The following is a 19,684-nucleotide window of genomic DNA, read 5'->3' on the forward strand; positions in this document are numbered from 1 at the left end:
TTAAAAAAAATCAAATTTTAATCTTCTGGGCACATCAGAGTGCACATGAAGTTCCTTCTCGCTTCTAAGTTCATATAGCAATGAAACTATAGATCTGAACTTTGGCCCAGCTGAGAGCACCTCCACAAACACACAGAGCTCTGCTCAGTTTTGGGAGATTAATATGCTCTATCCAACAAAGAGTTGCTTCTTTCATGGATTTCTCACAGCTCTTCATGTGCAGTGCAGTGTAACGTGTAAAAACAAAACCACCTAGATGTGAGATTTGTAACTTTGCCTAGAAAAATGAAATTAAGGTTTCTATTTTCTTCTAAAGACAGTATTTCTCTCTAGCATCAATAAAAATTGCTAGTGCAATCTTTTAAGGCAAATCCCATATTCAGTCATTACAGAAAAAACCCAAACATCCAAAATGTCTTTGCAACTTCCTAAAGAAAAGCATTTACATGTTCATGTGCTTCACAGCATAATTAAAAGTTTCTTTAAAAGGCCCACATGCACAGTTGAAATCCATAAATACACATCTTGGGGAGCAGTGCCACCACGTGCCTGCTTCTCAGGGAAGGCAATTAAATTTTCCTCAGAAAAGCCTAAAAAACCCATAAAATAGGTTGCTTCAAGCAGTAATATCCCTACTTTTGTTCTCTTGCATAGGAAAAATCCCAAATGATAAATGGAATTATAGGACAAGTCAATAGCTATATGACTTTACCTTTCCCTTCATAACCACACAGTCCTCTTGCCTGTTGTTTGCATGAGTGGGTTCTCCACGAAGCCACTTGGTGTAGGTGACAGGTGTCCCATCACTCCATTCAAAATACATCTGAACCTTGAGGTCATTCAACCCAATCCATAGCTCATCAGCTGGTTCTAAAACATACAATTAGCAGGGTTAATAACAGTCCTTTTATATGATGAGAACTTTCAACTTCATGGAAGAGAAAATAATTTATGCTCAGGAAGTTTAAAAGGCAGACACAGGAAATTAGGACTCTCTGGTTCATAAAGATTGCCCCTTACATCCCCACTCCAGTCATCAGGAAAGGCCACTCACTGCAGTGGCAATAAATAAAAGTGTTTAACTTTGTATAAACCAGCCAAAATACTCTCTTTGTTGAATTACGTTGCAACACAACTAGGTTATATTTTTTTTTCCCCAACTCAAAACTCTTGTAGCAGGATATGAATAAACACCTAAATAAAATGCTACCTCCCCTTTTCCTCCTACCTTTAGTATAGTAAAGACAGTGTTCCATTTTCTAATGCTCAGACATAGTCTTTTAGAGCTGACTTGTAAGTTTTCCCATTACATATGTTCCTATATTTTATTTAATTTCAGAGCAAAATGAAATTCATATAGTTGGTGGACTTTTTTCACTTTACAGTTAAAGGAGTTAGCTGCTGGGTTTTGGCTGTAAAAAGTGCAGGACTAATCAAGAATTCTACTTCACAGCAGCTGTTTCTTAGAGGTTTATTTGTCTCTATTTAAAATCTTCCACTCTAGCACACTGCTACTATAATGAACCTATATACAATAATAAAACCTAGTTTTGTTCTGAATAAAATATCTGAGTAATGCGGATTAAAACTTTGGACAATTACAATCAATCTGAACTCCATCGTCATCAAAGGGCATTCCGCTCTAGAGCTGATATTATGACTTTTTTGCAGTGCAACTGGCATTTTAAAAATATTATTTAATGATTCATTTGTAGCCAGTTATCAAGCCTATGCTAATTGCAGAAGGTGTTTGCTTTTGTCCTCAGATCACACTGACCAACTATATGCATTGTCCTTTCCTTACCTAGCTGTCTTTCCAAGCAAAGTATGAACTACTTGGTTGCTAGAACTTGTTCATTAAGAGTATTTTTCATGAAGGATAGGGAGAATACTTTTTTAGCAGTTATTTTCTATTGATTGTAACCTTGCATTTCTACAACTCACCTACAGCACTAAGAGTTTTCTCCTGTTTAGTTTGCTATCATAGTTCTTGCATTCTTACCTAAGTCTTCCTAATACCCTCTGTCCAGGCTGGCCACAGTCAACCTAACAATGAAATCACTCATGGGAACTAAAACCAGGTTTGTGAGCACGCCCAAAAAGTCATTCGTTGCAGGAGTAGGTCTCTTAATGGAACTGGAACTGTTTCTTTTCTGTTGCTGCAAGTGCCTGTAAAAAAGCTAAAAGTCATTGCCCCTAAGGCAATCTTTTCTGTCACATTTCAGATGGAAGTTTTCTAGATATCCCCACAATCTAAAACTCTCCTGTGACATTCCTCCCAACTGCTAGTTCAGGAACATGGAGGCTTCCCATTTTGACCAACCAAACTGCTAGAAGAATCACTGTCCCAGCCTGTCACTTTAATGTCAGAGAGAGTCTACTTTCTCTCAGATCTCTCTTGTCTTTAGTATCCCTACGTACAAGCAGCCCCAATAGCTGGTCCATAATGTTCTTGCCATCTCTCTCCCAATAAGGAATGCCCAGATTCACAGGGCATCAGGCTCTATTTACAAGCAGGCACCTTTACCTCTTCTTCCAGGCTGCTCTTCATCTTCATCTACCTCAGTACCCATTTTTAAATTCTCCTCTGATAACAAAATTCAAAGTTGTTCCAATTCCACTGCCCACCATGATCTCATTCCCTCCTTGGCTATCGCTATCCATGCTCTCTAAATTATTTTTTTGTTTAGTTACCTCTTAAAATCTGTCTGTGTTTATTGAGCACTTAGCACAGCACAGACCTCATCCATGGCTCTCTGGTGGACTCACACCATGGTAATATAAGCAATAAAGAGCATTCCTTAACAAAGTAACTAGATCAAAGTAATCTAAATAAGCCATGCAAATCAAAAATGGCCAAAAGCTATTTCTGACTCTGTGGAGCCTCTTCCTACATAACATTTTTTTCTCACTAGCAGAACTGCTGGTTTTTGCAATCATCTGTACAGCTGGCTGACTAAATACCAAGATTTCTTTTTTTCATCCACTTGTAAAGCTGTTTGCCACTCTCTTAGTCATGCACTGGACCACATTTGTGCTGTATCACATGCTGGACTTCCGTGTAAACATCCAGGATGCACTTCTTTATTCTTCATGTTCCTCTCTAAAGTTCTCCTTTGTGGGTGATGCCAACAAAAGCTCAGCTACCATGACAATCCTCATCTCATTGTACCCTTTCTTCCTTTGTTTTATCATGGGACTGTGAATTGTTTGGCACAGACTGTTGCTCTTGCTGTACAGCACTTACTGCAGCAGTTCCAATGCAGACAAGATTTTCTAGGTGGTGAACAAGGCTAAACTGATAGAGTCATAGACTTCTGTAAAAGGTTTTTTTTAGTTGTCCAGTTTTACTCTTCTGAAAAGAATGGTTTCAAAACAGTCTGTTGCAGCTAGTGTGTCACATGTGAGAATCCTATTCAGGACTATTTACCTTTCAGAAACACTCACTTTTACAAAAATGGTGCAGTGCAGTCAGTTCAGGAAAGATTTTTGGAAAAGGTATCAAACTATGAAATAATCTACTTCCAAGATGTAAGGTGAAAATACAACTAATTTCCTTTAGAGCACAGCTGCTTTCAAATGTCCTGATGTCCCATCAACAGGTTCCACCTTTCTTAATACCGTACTTTGAAGGAGTAAAAGTTTCATGTTGTTCATGAAAAAACAAGTCACTCTTTCAGGAATGAGAAGATAAATACAAGTTGCCATGGAGTTAGCTAGGATGCAAAAGTAAAACATATCAACTATTTTATGATTGCCACTTCAAAACTGCTGTTACGCTGCAGCTCAGAGCAAATTGCGCCACTTTCATTGAAGGATAAACTAGCTCAGTCTTGCCTGGCACTAAAAGCACACATAGAATCAGTTACTGCAAAGAAGCATACGTAGGTATGAACATGCTCCTCCCATCAAAAAGCAGTAACTGATTCTACATAGAAAAACAGGTTCACAAAAAGCAATAACAATCATCAAATTGCTTCAGCATCAACATGGTTGCGTATTCCCTAACAAATGGATCCAGCATCTGTAATCTAACTTGCCTTGCAACAGTTTGAATGTGCACTCAGAAACCAGCACCTAAGTTCTATATTTAATGTGGGGCACATCTGAATTCACACACTTCCTTTTTCAGAAGAAACACAAGCAGCGTGACTTGAAAAGTAAGGATGTGGCAGTGCTGGTAATAGGACCCAGACTTTCCCAAATTGTCTTTGACCAGCAGACTTTGCTTCACCTCATTTCTTTGTGCAGATCAATAGTGAACGTCCATCCAGCTTCTGAAAAAGTTAATTATTTTTTTAAAATCAGTATAAAAGGAGGAAGAAGCAGAAACCGAGAAACAGGAGTTTGGGGGTGATACATTTTACAACATTGATCATAGTTTTCCTGTGACAGTAAAGTCTATTTGGGTTTTGTGTTTTATTGTGTGTTTGTTCTTCCGATGATATTTTAAATTTGAAATTTATCTCCTTCTGCAACCTCTGATCAGGACAATTTATTTTTTTTAAACAGTCTCCTCATTTTACTGACAGGTAAGACATATTCAAAACTATTTATTTACTTACTATAAATGTATGTATTTTTTTGTAAAAAAATACTCACGGTACCCAAGCTGAGAAATAACAAAGCTGTATTCTTCAACATTATGGATGCTTGCCAGATCTCCATCCTCCTTCCTGCAAGATGTTAAGGCATCTTTCCATATTTTGGGGTCCCTATGAATTATGTAACAGTGACCAGCATATGAGATCCATTGATCAGGACACTTAATAGGCACATTAGTCTCTGAAAAGAAAAAATGACAGGAAGAGTTTCAGAATTCTAATCTTAAATAAAGACTAAACATTATATAAGGAAAGATTAACAAAAAGAAATCATGTATTTTCTTCATGAAGAGCAACAGAGCTGAAAAATATGCATGGGGATAATAATCTGCATGCATAATTAAAAGTTGAAACTTCCATATTCTTATTAAAGACCACTACAGTTGCAAACAAGTTCTTGCAACTAGCAAAAAAGACAATTCAAACAGTTCTGACTTTTATATGCATGCATACATACTAAAAGGTACAGCCTGCAGAGCAGTGCTTTTTCGTTTTTGTACACTCTTGTCAGCATCTCTCTTCAACTTCCAAGCTGTAGGGCTATCTGTTAAGAACCTGGGTTTACAATACATATTTATGAGGGTAATTTTTTCCCCCAAAACTTCAGCATTTTATGGATTAGCCCCATTTGCTAGACTAGCAAAGAAGAAATAACTGATTTTGCAGAACCACAAGAAAACCCAAATAAGAATACTGCTTTTAGGAATCCTTTTCAGAAGCTTCACTGAGAATATTTTGCTGTCAAAGTAAATGATTTATGCATAAAACTTGCTTTTAGAAGTTCAGCAGAACAGCACCAGAGTATTGCCAAGAAACACATTGCTGTTCAGCAAACAATTCAGCCTTGGGAGGAGTGCCACCCGAACATATAATAAACAGAGTACTGCTGTTATAGAAACAAATGATGATTCTTGCAGTGTTTTTTTTTTTTTTAGAACCAGCAGATGGGTTTAGCAAACACCAATACAGAGAGTAGAACAAGGACAGCAGGTTTTCAGATATTCTGCTGGCAAAAAACCCTTGTGTATGTCAGAAGGAGAAACAATATGATTGTGCCTAACAGTGGGGTATCTTCTGTAGAAATGTTGCAATAGGCACTCAAAATGATGACCAGTCGGGCCCAGGCTGCAAGCACATATCCTGTTTCAATTAGAGTATGCTGATGATTAACACATACTTAAGGTCACAATACACATTTCTGTTATAAACAGTGTCTGCTGTTTCAGATCTGACTCTAAAAACTGATAGCATGTTCTCACAAAATTTAAGTAAAACTGAACTTTTAGTCACCCACGACAAAGGGTTCAGTGCTTGGTCAGAGCCCTCTCAATTCTGCCTCATGAGAGGAGGAACTGGAATAGAGAGGTGGGGAATCCCAGAAAACCAAACCCAATGTGCTTGGTGATGTTGGGCGAAACAGGACAGCACAGAGGTGGCAAATGCTGCTGTAGAGCTTAGTCTTACCCTTCAGCCAGACAGAGAATATGCACCTCCAACATACTCAGCACATCCTTCTGCAAACTGCAAACACTGAATAGAACAGAAATCAGCCCCTCAGATATGGCTGCAGACAGAGTCACAAAGGTATTTATTCCTCAGTGAGTCCATGAGCATCTCTTTTTCAAACCAATGGAGACAGTGGAGTATTACTGTATGACTAAAGCATCTATGGCAGTGTGGGAAAATCTTTTGCTTGTAGACCCAGCAACAGCAGGGAAATTGTTGCAGGCCACAAAAGAAGAAAAGAAGTTGTCAGTCTAGTTTCTTTGGTGTAAGTCTTATTGAATTATATTGCTGGGGATTTCTTAGTATGAGAAACTCTTCAGTGCTTCATTTTGACTACTCAGCAAAAATGAACTCTGTGCTTCCCTATTCTACTTTTAAAGAAAATACGTGACAACACAAAGAGATACGGTCTACTTTTTCATCCTAATGGAATGAAGTAGTACTCCCTGACTGTCATGTGGTTTAAGCAAAAGAAGCAATGCAAATGACAATAAATAAAACGTAACAAAGAAAATTACATTAATGTGTAAAAAACAGTATACCAAGTGTCAAGCAGATTAATTTACTGGTCTGTAAGGGAAGAACAGTTATTCCTCAAATAAAGAGCAAATTTCTCTCTCATACCTATCCTCTTTGGTCCGATAAGAGTGAGCTCACACAGCAGCTACAAAAGTAACAGTAAGACCATTTATTTCCTCTAATTGAATATTTAATGAAACATTTTGAAACAATAAGTTCACTACACCTTGTTGGCTTGGGATGAAATCAAGTTTGGCCATCACTTGGTGAAGGTAGAGAGACGGAAAGCCTTTCCTTAGAAAATTAAGTTTAAAAATAAATACATTTTGCAGTTGAAATTAATATGTTCCTATTAGTCTGCTATGCCGTGTTACAAGGCAATTCTGTGTAGCCCTAAGATTCTGCATCACTTTGTTGTATAAAAGGATGTGGCCCCCTGCTGGAAAAAATGGGTTTGCTACAAAACAAAAAACCACAACCCTGCAGCTGTTGGCTTGGTGAAAATCCATTGGTAATGAAAACAAATGTTCTGTAAAGAGTTTTCTCAACTTCGCTTTGAACACAAGCATTATTCTATTTGGTTGTAAAGAGTTCCTCTGCCCCACAGACCTCACCTGCTGCCCTGCTAGACTCAACTGTAACTGCTAGGGTAAAAATGTCAAAGGCCTCTGTGGTGAATGCCAAGTGAACAACTAAGTGCACGTACGAGTTTGCAATTAATTTATTTCTTGACTCAGGAGCCCTAGTCAGGAAAACAGAATCTGCCAAGAGTTTTCCTTTACACCTTTAAAACCTGAGGGCATTTAACACCTTGCATGATCCCATGCTTACTCTTTTTATGACTTCCCCCCATGGGACATTTTGGGAAATATTTTATGAAGTGAACCACTGTCAGTCTCTGGTTAATTTATCACCATGTTTACTCAGCAATTTCTGTTCAGTTGAAATCTTTTGTCTCATTTCTGTTCTTCCTCCAAATTACTGGTTAACTGGGGGGTGGAGACAGGGCTGGGGGGAGAATCAAAAGCCTAATGCAAAAGAAATGGCCAGTAGACCCCCCAAAAAACTGAATTTAAATCTAAATAATCCAGCAGCCAGTATTGAATTGATAGTCTATTTATAAGCATCACAGTTTAAGAACTGAAGTATGAAACCTGAAAAGCTGCGCAGCCTAAGACAACCTTTATAAATTAAACTATCACGTGTATACAAATTCTAATGAAACTTTATTTCTTAATTTAAGAAATAATTAAAATATGCATTGAAGTCTTTCTCAGCTAAGACAACAAATATGCTGGATTTCAATCCTGAAGTATTAATTAATTGTTAAATATTTATTTTAATATTCAATTAATGAAACATTCTCTCATTGCTGTGGTTTTTTTCACTTAGCAATTAAACATAACAAATTAGGCAGAAGCCTCTGTTTTTGACTGGACTGATTCTATATTGGCAAACCCAGGAAAAATGTAAAATAAAAAGAACAAACCCACAACTGCTTTTTTAAGCCAAATGTCAAACACTGATTTTCCAAAACATCTGTTTTGCCAATAATGATGCATATGAATAAATGAACTGGAAATCTAGTAATTGTTTAGTCTTCTTTACAACCTATAAAAATAATGTCAGTGGATTTAAGAGATAGAAGTCATGTCCTGGAAAATGAAATAAATTTGGAAAAAACAGAAAGAAGGAGTGATAAACAAAGGAATAAGTTACAAGGTGTTTATAGGACACAGATAATAGGTCTAAATAAAGCTTATCCCTGTTCTGTGTTTCCTATGTACATTAGGCAAGTGCCAGAATTATATTTATTCTGAAAAAGTGTCTGTACATATATAATTAAAATTATTTCATAAAGAAGTTAAATAGCTTGAAGATTTATATAAATATTGCTATATAAATATATAAAAAATAGATATATTTAAAATAACTGACTCTCAAAAGAATTTTTAAAAACTCCTCTAGTCCACTACTGACTTGGACTGACAAACGTACTCTGTTTCATAATTAATAAAAGTTACAGGAAGAAGAAATTAATTAATTTCATTGTGTAAATGTGAATTCAGATAATTACATCATTTTAGAAAACATTCAATTATTTTTTTTAATTTATAGACAAAATCTGGCAGTTCTGCTTGGTTTTGGAAAAGGGAACTCCACAATTTTGCAATTTAGAACTCAAGACTATTGAAGAAAGGTTATTACACAGGAAATAGGGAAGTCAGAGTAAAAAGGAAGTACACACTAGTCGCCTTTAGAGAGAATCTTGGTCAAACCACAATCTAGAGATGTCTTTGCTTGGTTTTTCCACATGTAATAACACCTATTACTATTACAGCTATAAAAACCTGGCCATTAATAAATTGTTGAGGGTTTATTGCCAAACCTACCTGTAGGAATAATGAAAGATCCTAAAGTAGCATTTCCTCGTTTACAAATATAGCCAAGCCTCTGTTCACATTCCCGGTTCTCCCACTTTGCACCTTTGCCAGGATTCAATGCACCACACATTTTTCCAGGTTCAGGAGAAGGAGAGCCTTAAAAAAAAAAAGCCAACAACAGCAAAGTATAAGCAAAACATGATCACCCTCCTAACTCTCACATTCTGTTTTGGTCCATGCTTTAAACGTAAGATACATCAACACAGAGACAACTGGGATTCTACACAGTCCTTTAGATAGAAGGAGGAAGTTCATTCCAATAAGAGATAATTTTTTCACAGTAGCCACAAGTTGCAGATTCACAATTTAACAAGTTCAAAGCCTTGATGGAAGGTATTACAGTGCACATATTTATTTTCTTTCATTTATTTTCTTTTGTAAATGGAAAATACCTAAACTCCAGAGGACAACCTTTAGGTAAAAAAAACTGTGCAGCAAGTTAGTCAAATTCTTGCTATACAAAAAAAAAAGAGTAATTATTTTGCTAATGTGAACTTCTTGTCCACTTGTCTGAAGAATAAGAAAATAGCAGGATATTTGGATATTTTCAGCTGAATATTAGCATTGGCACCAACGGAAATATCCAGAAGGAAAGTAGAGCCTGTAGAACAGAACAAATTTCTGACATAGATCAGATCAACTTTTCAAGCTCTGATTTACTGTTTAAACTTAGCATGTTTTTTCTTTCCTTTCTGAATACATGCCACTATACTACACAACAAGGATCAGTACTACTCAGCAGTAAACACACCAAAACAATATTTTTAGTGTGTGCAATTGTTCACTGAAAATTTTCTTATATCATTATAATTTCATTACTTTAGATTAATGTTAGTCTTATATTTGCAGTCAGGTTATATCTTCTTCCCATCAGACAAAAAGATATACTTATCTCAAAAATACAAATTTAAGTTGTTTTAAAGCACCAAAAAAAGGTTCAGCTGTTGGCAGCTAGCTCTCCCAAATGCCTAAGTAGTATAACGTAAGCATTGATAACAGTTTCCTTTTTTTTGGCAATGTATTTAGGGCTAGTGAGATGGAAAAATATGAAGTTTCCACAAATTCCTTTACAATATGCTAGTGAAAAAATAGCCAGTTCTTGAATATCCAGTGCAATGGGGATGAGACAAAGGTAGGCTGAACAATGTCAAGTCGTGAAGGAGATAGGAGAAATACCAAGTAGGTTATATGAACATTGGAGTAGAGTATATGGACATTAGAGCAGAGTATTACCTTTGAGGGAAATTAAGGAACATTAGGAGTTAAAGATAAATGGAGCCCATTTTTGTTACACCAAAATCCATCTAATTCCTTATAGTACAACGGAGAGTTGTCTGCAGTTTTAGCAACCACAAACAGCTCACTTTGCTGTTGTTGATCTCACAATCAGTTTTCCCTCATTCTTCATTACACACAGATCCTCATCAGTGAGCTTGTATGACAGACCTATAAATACCTTAACAGCAACTTGCAGTTCAGCCCATCTGTTTGCCTTGTGTGCTCACTCCACTGGAGAGCTATTTATAAAGTACTTCAATTCACTCTTCAAAGCTTACCTGCTCAAGAAGTGTGTCCACCTAAAATGTGCTTTTGCTCTTATCAACACACGGAAGCTACTGGGTGATATGATGAAGTGTGCATTTCAGTTACGGATGATTAAGTACATGTGAGATGCTCAATGAAGATAAGAGTATTTACACTGCATAACTTCAGACATCTACTTTAAATTAGTCTCCAAAAGCTTCCTGAACAGCCAGTGCAAAGGAACAAGGCAAGGGTCCTGCAAAAAGACACCTTAACACAGGCACTCTGAATAGTAAACCAGAGAAGCAGCTTCTCTTCCCCGTGTGCACAGATGGCAGTGACTTGCTTTTTAATAATGGCATCAGAGTTCAACACTGCAGCTACAGGTGGGAAGTGGCTGAGCTTCCTTCAAAGCAGACTAACCTAACATGTTCAGTTTTATATGTGATCCTGCTGTGGGTAGGTTAACCCCAAATGAAAATGAAAATCTATTCCTTAAGCAAATAACCAAAACAAATTGGAAAGGAATTTAAAGCAAAACAAACAAGAAAAAACAAAATCAACACCACCGAACAGTCTAATCTCACAAATGAAGACACCTCTTGCATCGGAGAAATCAACACCACCGACCAGTCTAATCCCACAAATGAAGACACCTCTTGCATCGGATTTATTCCGTATTCATATAGAAATAAAGTAAATTAAGAAGGTATACAAGTCAAGCATCAATCGATGACTTTTAAAACTTTCCTATGGATTTTGAGGCTACCCTTTCCATTATGAATAATAAATTAAACCCAGTCCACATTCCTAGCATAAGGACAATTACTCACACCATTTATAATCCCAGTCAGAATCTTTCATCATCAAAACAAGCTCAATAATTGCAGGAGAATAGAGCGCTAGAAAAGAAATATGTTACACAATGACCAAACTTTTGCTTTTTAAGCTAAGAACTTACTTAACCTTACCTGGAACCCAGTTTAAGTATCGAAAAGGAGCACCACCAACCCATTGCCATCCACTGTTGAAATCCAAACTGTTAAGACCAAACCAGAGAGAAGAACTCAATCTGCCAGTCAAACCTAGGTAACAGAGACAGAGAGAGATACTGAAAGTCCACAGCAAGAGAAAACACTTTCTCAGAGCTTGAAAGCTGAATTCCAGCTAAACCATCTGCTTCTCTTTTTTTCCCAGTACAGGTTTTAATAACATTTTAGTTAAGGCAACTATGCTAAGCCTGCAAAACATGTCATCTTACATGGGTCACTTCAGTTTTAGAGTTTTCACATTTTAAGATGTGGAGAACTGCATCACAATAGAAAACAAAATGGCACTTCTACATGTTCTTTGTAAATCAAAGATCAAAAACACAGAATAGCTTTGACCAGAATTATAAAATATTAAATTGATAAAATTGCACAAAAGGTCACAAAACCAAAAATAGTTTTTTCTAAAATGAAACATGAATAACTTCCCATTGTTCATTTTCTCTTCCATAAAATTTACGTGTGAGTTTCAAATTTATAAAATACTGCAAAGAAACTGCCCACATTTTATCAAAGTACATTCAAATGCAATCATTACAAACATCAAATTAACCGTATATCTCGTGCATTTTTCAGACCCATCTGATTTCAATTCTTAGCCAGTGACAAGTCAAGCTTTGAAACAAATTTCAAACTTATTGCTCTAGTTCTGAAAAGTACCCAGAAATATTATGTATGGTCCTCCTGAATTCTCTAGTATTATTCATAGACACAGTTAATCAATTCTGATTAATTAAGCAATTCTGTCTTTCATATAAGTCTTGGAAGCCCAACTAGATGGCTGCTGAGTCTTTTTAATTAAATGTGCTGCTTCAGAATTCACAGAAAATCACTGTGCACTGAGTATTATTTATTTCTGCTTCTGCTTATGCCATCAGGTCAGTATGTTACAATTTTACTGTATTTATTTCAGTTCTCTTTGGCACCATGGTTACGGGCAGCAGTTGAAGCATGGTAAAGTTAAAAGGTGAGGTAGTTAAGTATTGGAAAGGACTGAAATGTCATACCACAGCCTGGTTTGGCATCAATACATTAATGTGTTCCAGTACTTCTTCTGTACAAAGAAGTTGTGGTTAACTGAGCATGAGAGGAAATCCTGGTACTGCCAGGGTAGTTGATAATGAAAACCTGATTTTCATGTATATTTGACAGCCATATTTATAAGTTTGCAATTACAACACACCTACTAATAACTCACTCCTATGTTAGTGCCAGTTTGCTACCTCGAACATTTATTTTGACAATAATTTCATCACATTCAGTTAAAAAAGACGCGTGTTTTGATCAAATCCTTAAAACAGACCATTCATAGGATTAAAAATACATTTCTCATTCATCTAAATTGGAGAAATATGGATTTCATTGACAGATTATTAGGTGGATAAGAAATTGGTTTGATGTCTGCATCCAAAGAATTCCAGTCAACAGCTTAATGTCCAAATGGAAACCAAGTAACAAGTGGTGTCCCTCTAGGATCTATATTGGGACGGATACTATTAAATATATTTGTCAATCACATAGACATTGGGATTGGGTGCACCTTTGGCAAGATGAGTGGTGTGTTTGATTCACTTGAGGGAAGGGATGGCAACCAGAGGGTCTCTGACAGGCTTGAGTGGACCCATGGGAACCTCGTGAAGTCCAACAAGGCCAAACACCAGGTCCTATACTTGGGCTGTGGAAATTCACAATATGAATATGGACTGGGGGATTAATGGCTTGAGAGCATGCCTGAGTTGGAAATGTGCACTCATAGCCCAGAAAGGCAATTGTATCCTGGGCTGCAGCAAAGGCAGCATGGTCAGCAGATTCAGGGAGGAAGATGATCCTGTCCCTCTACTTGGCTCTGGTGAGACCCCACCTGCACCCTGCTCTGGGGTCCCCAGTACAAGAAAGCCATGGACCTCTTAGAGCAAGTCCAGAGGAGGCATGAAAATTCATCAAAGGGCTAGAACATGCCTCCTCTGAAGAATGGCTGCAAGAGTTGGGGTTTTTCAGCCTGGAAAAGAAAAGTTTCTTGGGAGACCTTCTCATGGCCTTTCAGTATATAAAAGGGGCTTATAACAAAGTTGGAGAAAGACTTTTTACCAGGGCTTGTAGTGACAGAACAAGGAGAAATGGTTTTAAAACTAAAGAGTGTAGATTTAGATCAGGCATAACAAAGACATTTTTTACACTGAGGATGGTGTGGCACTGGAACAGGCTGCCCAGGGATACAGTTGATCCCCATAATTGAAAGTGTTCAAGGTCAGGTTAGATGAGGCTTTGAGTGATCTGGTCTAATGTATGATGTCCTATCCCATGGCAGGGAAGTTGGACTAGATGACCTTTAAATGTTCCTTCCAACCCAAACCATTCTCTAACCTTGTGATTCTATGAATTTCGAGTACAACATATAGCTTATGGCATACAATTGTTTTTCTTTCAGCTGACACAACATATTCAAATTATTTTCTGATCTATTTAATAGATGAATTAGTGGACTATTTCATGTGTGTACACAGACTAAGAAGGAAATAAAGAGGAGATGCTCTCACTGTAGAAAGTAAATATATTTAAGAATTTTGAAATTCAGAATTTTCTAAGAGGAGAAGTTTGGAAATTACTTCAAAACACACTGAAAGAGATTGAAACTAAAAGACTTCTTTTTTCTTTCTTTTCATATTTTAGCACATACTGATCATGCAACAGCTTTAATGAGATAAGCCAAACACACTGACTAGTACACACAACAAATACAATGCAAAAAGGATGCTACCTTGGCATCTGCACCTTTGGTTTACAAACTATTTTATATTTTTCTGTATTCCAACATTAATTCTTTATTCCTTGCATCACTTAAGTGTTGCATTTTTTATATTATTTTAAGCGTATGGCAATATTTAATCAGGATAAAATAAGTATTACCTCTCCTATATTCCCAGCTGAATCATTCAACAATTTAATAACAATTTAAATCTACTAATTACCATAATTGAACAAATATACATTTTCAAGGTGGATCATGCTGTGTAAGTGTTACTGTTGCAATAATACACTTTTTTAAAAAACTGATGGATAATATTACCCTACCTGCCAGGTATGTCTGTTCATGTAATTCTGTGATGCTTAATAACTCTGCCTTCTGTTGCTGACAACTTTTTCTTGCCTGGTGCCATTTCAGAGCTGATTCAGCGTTTATTTGGTACTGGACATTGGTTAAAGTATCCGTATTCCACAATGAGTCAACATTATTAACTGTAGGGAGAAAAAGAAATGCTGTAACTTATCATGAAGATTTTATAGCAGAAATACAGAAAAAAACTGCATAGCAAAAATTCACAAAACCTAAACTGCTACAGACAGCTGGTTTGAAAGGAATCCTGAGGCTCTCTATGTGTTAGTAGATCCAGGGCAGACGTAAAGCATGACAGCCATGTTGGACAGTAAACAGGGAATGAAGCAAGATCACCGTTTTCTCTGGTATAACAAAGCCACTTTTTAAGGCAAACAATGAGTGGCTAAAGTCATGCAAAGATCGTTGATTTGCCAATGTGGAAGAAAAGGCAAAAACCTTCCAGGCTGATGCTAGCTACAGTGTATATCAAGCTGAGCACTTTTCTGAGATAAGAAAACTCCCCTTTTTTTAAAAAATTCATTTGGGTTCTATGCAAAGTGCATATTCTTACTGTGGCAGAGGTGATCCGGCCAAAGAGCTGAATGCAAAGCTTACATTATCAGCATCCATCTCAGACTTTCCTGCAATTCCTAATTTCTTATGCATGTGCCTGACATGTATATGTCAGGCACGTGGCTTCCTTCTCTACCCCACAGCCTGACTGTGATCTCCTTGAATACCTGAACATGGCACATTTAGGCAATGCCAAACCAGTGAAATAGTCATCCAAAAGGGCCCAACATTAAAAGTGGCCCCAGAAGGTAGCACAGTCCTTACACTGCTGCAGTCCCTCCTGGCTCATCTGAAGTGAATCTCCACAACCAACCTACAGAAAAAAGTGTCATCTTGCTCTGCCAAAAATGGAACCTACATGAGGTCCCAGCACTGAGCTAAATATCACATAAAGAGTATAAAGCTGCATGTCAAAAGCAGAACACAGCAGAGGTCACTGTACATCTGCTGACAATGAGAAAACAACTGAAATTCCTGCAGACTGTATCAGTTTCTCAAGTTGAAATTCATGAAAAAAAAATTGAGTGAAAGTGGTCTTTCCTTCATCCAAATTCAGAGAGCTCAGAAAAATTAAGTGTGCAAACAGAGGGAAATAGTACAGTAACCAAAACTGAAGAAAAAGTATGATACATGTTAAATGTCAGCAGTTCCGTAACCAGTTCCATTTTTCCTGTATTAAATCTGATAGTCTATGGGTAATATGAAGTGCTTCTTTTCAAATTATCCTTATTTTAAAAATAAATAAATGACAAAATCAAATATAACATACTGTAATATGACATTTCACTTAAAATGGGAACTTTCAGCCCATTATCGTTATCCACAAACCAACTTCTATCCAAAACATTTTCTGATTATCAGAATCAAAAATTTTTTGCTACACTATGTTCTACAAGACAATAAATCCCTGTGCACAAGCACAGGACTGGGATAAAATGAAGATTGCGAAAATAGTAAAATCTATAATTCAGTAAGGAAAACTGGCTCTGACTAGATAGAAAGATGTTTACAAATCTTACACAATTATTATTGAAGAAGAGGTAAACTAGTCTTGGGCATTCATCCAATCTTCCACCTCACTCTTCCAGGCTCATAAGTTATAGCTGACTTTCATGTGCTGCTCTCCTGTAGAACCTCTGTCTTTTATTTTTTTTAAAAAATACTTATTTCTGAACTTTGGAAGGTTTGTTTCTAAGATATTTGAGCTTTATGAGGTCAAATGCATATGCAGAGCAGTATTTTGGGAGATCTATATGCTACTGTTGGAAACTGCAATAACAGAATCATGGCAAACAAAAACTGAATATAGATTTTTTAGGCAATCTATAAAATAACTATCTTCACTTACTCTCTGAGCACACAGTAGGAAGGGAACCTCATAACAAAGGTACTACAGTTTAGGTGAAGTATAATGCTGCCAAAACCAGCAAAGGCTAAATTAGACTAAATTTCCTTCACCTGCTTATTTTTGCTTAGGTATCTTTTCTTGAAGTGCTCCTCTCTTTCTTTTTCCTAGATAAATTTGTGAGGTCCAAAATCAGGCTAAGAGTTCCAGAAAAAAAAAAAAAACAGAAGAAAAAACACAATTAACCCTGTATAACCTATGCACTGGGCATTTTGAAGCAGACATAAAACCATAATGAAAAAAACCTTTCAAAACATCTTGAAACACCAGCATGGTCTAAAATCCTGTCATTAAAAATATATATATAAATTCAGTATATAGAATAAAAAACTCAGAACACAAGGATGTAGATTTATCCAATCATTAACATACCAAGCTAAGACTGCTTAAATATTTCCCCATCCTCTGCACTTTTTTTTTCTGTCCTAGTCAGTTGCAAGTTTTATGCATCACTTATAAGGCTAAGTTATTTACTATATACTTGTCCTTTCATCTACCAAGAAAGAGGCCTCAATGGACTTTTGCCCACTGGAATACAGCTGTAGGCACACCTTGACTTGCTCTCCTGATGGTCTTACACTGTGCAACCTGTTTTCTTCCCCAACACCTACTTTGCAGTGCAACATACAGCTCAAAAAGGCTGTGGTGTAAGGCACAGTGCAATCCATAAATAAGCAGCCTTTCCCAGGATGCTAAAAATTGTTTGCAGTAACAACACTTCTCAGTTCCTTTCTGTGGGATTTAAGTTTCTACTGTCACTGTATCAGAGTCTCTTTATAAATCACCAAATAAAGGGTCATACACACAATTACCTTACCTCCACTGATCAAACTTCTACACCTCTACTGAGTATAATAACTGTTATAAGTATGGTCTTATGCCCCCTTCATTTTGGAGAATATTTGAGGTGGTTTTGCTCACAACGAAAAGTGACTGGTACAATCACAGTAATTTCACTGTAGGACCAAGCCCCAGTGTGAACAGCTCGAAGTGTTTGCATTACATATTTTCATATTGGCACTTTTGCTCCCCTAAACAGTTCAAGAAATTACAAACACTTTTATCTTACTAAATAAACTTTAGTATATGGAGGCCTAAACATTCTACTTTTAAAGCTGTTAACATTTTAATATTATTAAATGAACGGTAAAATACACAGACTTAAACATATTTTTAAGGCTGTTTTTCACCTCTATTGCCTTATCATACTCTCGTATCTTGCTAATTCCTCTTTCACAGGGATGACTAAAACTTCTGCTACCATGGCCTGTGTCTCATTAAGATCTATGTCCCAAAATTGAGTATTTTATAGCCAGTACTGAGAAACCAGGAAGGAAACATGCAGGCAATCAGCATAAAGCAGCTTTTTCCAAAAACAATCACAGCCATCTGAATGGATTTCCTTGAATTATGCCAAAGAATTAAACAAACTTTTAATTATGTCTCCTATGAGTAGTACTCATTTAACACTAGACAGGTAGCATTCTTAAGTTGATCTTGCATGTGATTTATTAATGAGATTGATATTCCAAATATGTTTTTATTATCTTGAAAATAAGACTGGAATAGGAAAAAAAATTGCAAGTTTTATTTGTCTGAAATACTGAATGCAGCATTCATGGAAATCAGGCAAGGACACTAATACTTTGTCATCAAAATAAAGAAGAAGGGGGAGAAGTGCTACCCTTCTCAGCATGACAGAAGCAGCAGCTTGCAGACAATATGTTTTATACACATTTTACAGAAGTTCAGAGAAACTTAATTCAAATTTAAAAGAATTCAAATACAAGCAGGCATAAAATGCTCTAATTTACTTAAAGTCATATCAACATTTCTAAATGAAGTTCTGTGTATTCATAACACTGCATGTTTAACTCTAAGTATACTCAAACCAGAGAATCAAGAATATAAATACATTTAATTGAGTTAAAGCACAGAACTACAATATAGCATACAGATTTGGGAAACTCTGGGAAGTCGTAAAAAGCTCATATAAGTTCCTTGACGTCTAAAAGGCAACTCATCCTACAAAGTACTTTTAATTTTCAATTAATCTCTATTCTAATGTCCAGTTCTACTGCACAAATTTCTACACGGCCTTTTGTATGTACTATATATGCTAATGTAATATCTTTACATCTAAGTAACTTTCTATTTAAGGGAATGGTGTATATACAGGTTCCAGCATATGATTAACACTCTTGCACCAGGATGTAACTTGTCAATGAATTTTATGCTGGGCCCTATTTAAGTATTTAAGCATATTTAAGCAGTTCTGAAAAGAATGGCAGGCTAAATGGAGATGGGAAAATGCACCATTTCAAACTGTATTTTATACAGTAAAGCACATGTTATGGACATATTTCCAGGCAGCTGGAGAACAGCACAGTGGAATTATGAACATAAAAAGCTTACATTTCAATGGGCAAAACCCATACTTCCTGTCAACATCATAGTCTGAAGTGGTTCCACACCAGAACCAGCCATCTGATCTGCCAGCATCTGTGCAATCTGCATACCATTTACCACCATACTTAAAAGGGAATACACAAGGTGCTCCATTGTCATTTCCTTTCACTGTGTAGATATCTAAGGAGAGAGACACAACAATGTAAAAATGTATAAGCATTAATAAGTATAGGATATAGGTGAGCTCATCTTTATGATCCTATTACAGAGTATTATAACAAGAAAAGCTTTCTAGTTAGTATACAAACTGTACTAGAAATAGGACACTGATCATTTTACTCTGTAGGTCTAAGAGATATCCATGTCCACAATAAGACAAATTTTTGTTGCTTGAGGAGATCACTGACTGCAACTGATCGAGCCAAGACAAGTATATTCCCCTGTTAAATTTCACATGCATAACAATCAAAAGTATAGATCCACAGAGTTAAGCAATTTTCTTTTCAAGTACAACTGTTGACTCTTCTGTCAATAACCCACTCAACTGCTGATCA

The 19,684-nt window shown here is 36.5% G+C and overlaps 1 protein-coding gene across 1 annotated transcript; it reads right to left on the reverse strand.

Annotated features, from left to right (window-relative positions):
- Positions 1-712: 712 nt before the first annotated feature.
- Positions 713-19,310, reverse strand: LOC103797703 (macrophage mannose receptor 1-like; the record flags this gene model as incomplete). Its single annotated transcript, XM_009069926.1, has 6 exons — positions 713-870; positions 4,603-4,785; positions 9,023-9,169; positions 11,569-11,682; positions 14,719-14,883; positions 19,137-19,310. Coding segments are annotated over 6 exons (941 nt in total), but the record flags the coding sequence as incomplete, so codon positions are not given.
- Between the last annotated feature and the right edge of the window lie 374 nt (positions 19,311-19,684).

The sequence above is a fragment of the Acanthisitta chloris genome, unplaced genomic scaffold (genome assembly GCF_000695815.1).
Source record: "Acanthisitta chloris isolate BGI_N310 unplaced genomic scaffold, ASM69581v1 scaffold22, whole genome shotgun sequence".
NCBI lineage: Eukaryota > Metazoa > Chordata > Aves > Passeriformes > Acanthisittidae > Acanthisitta > Acanthisitta chloris.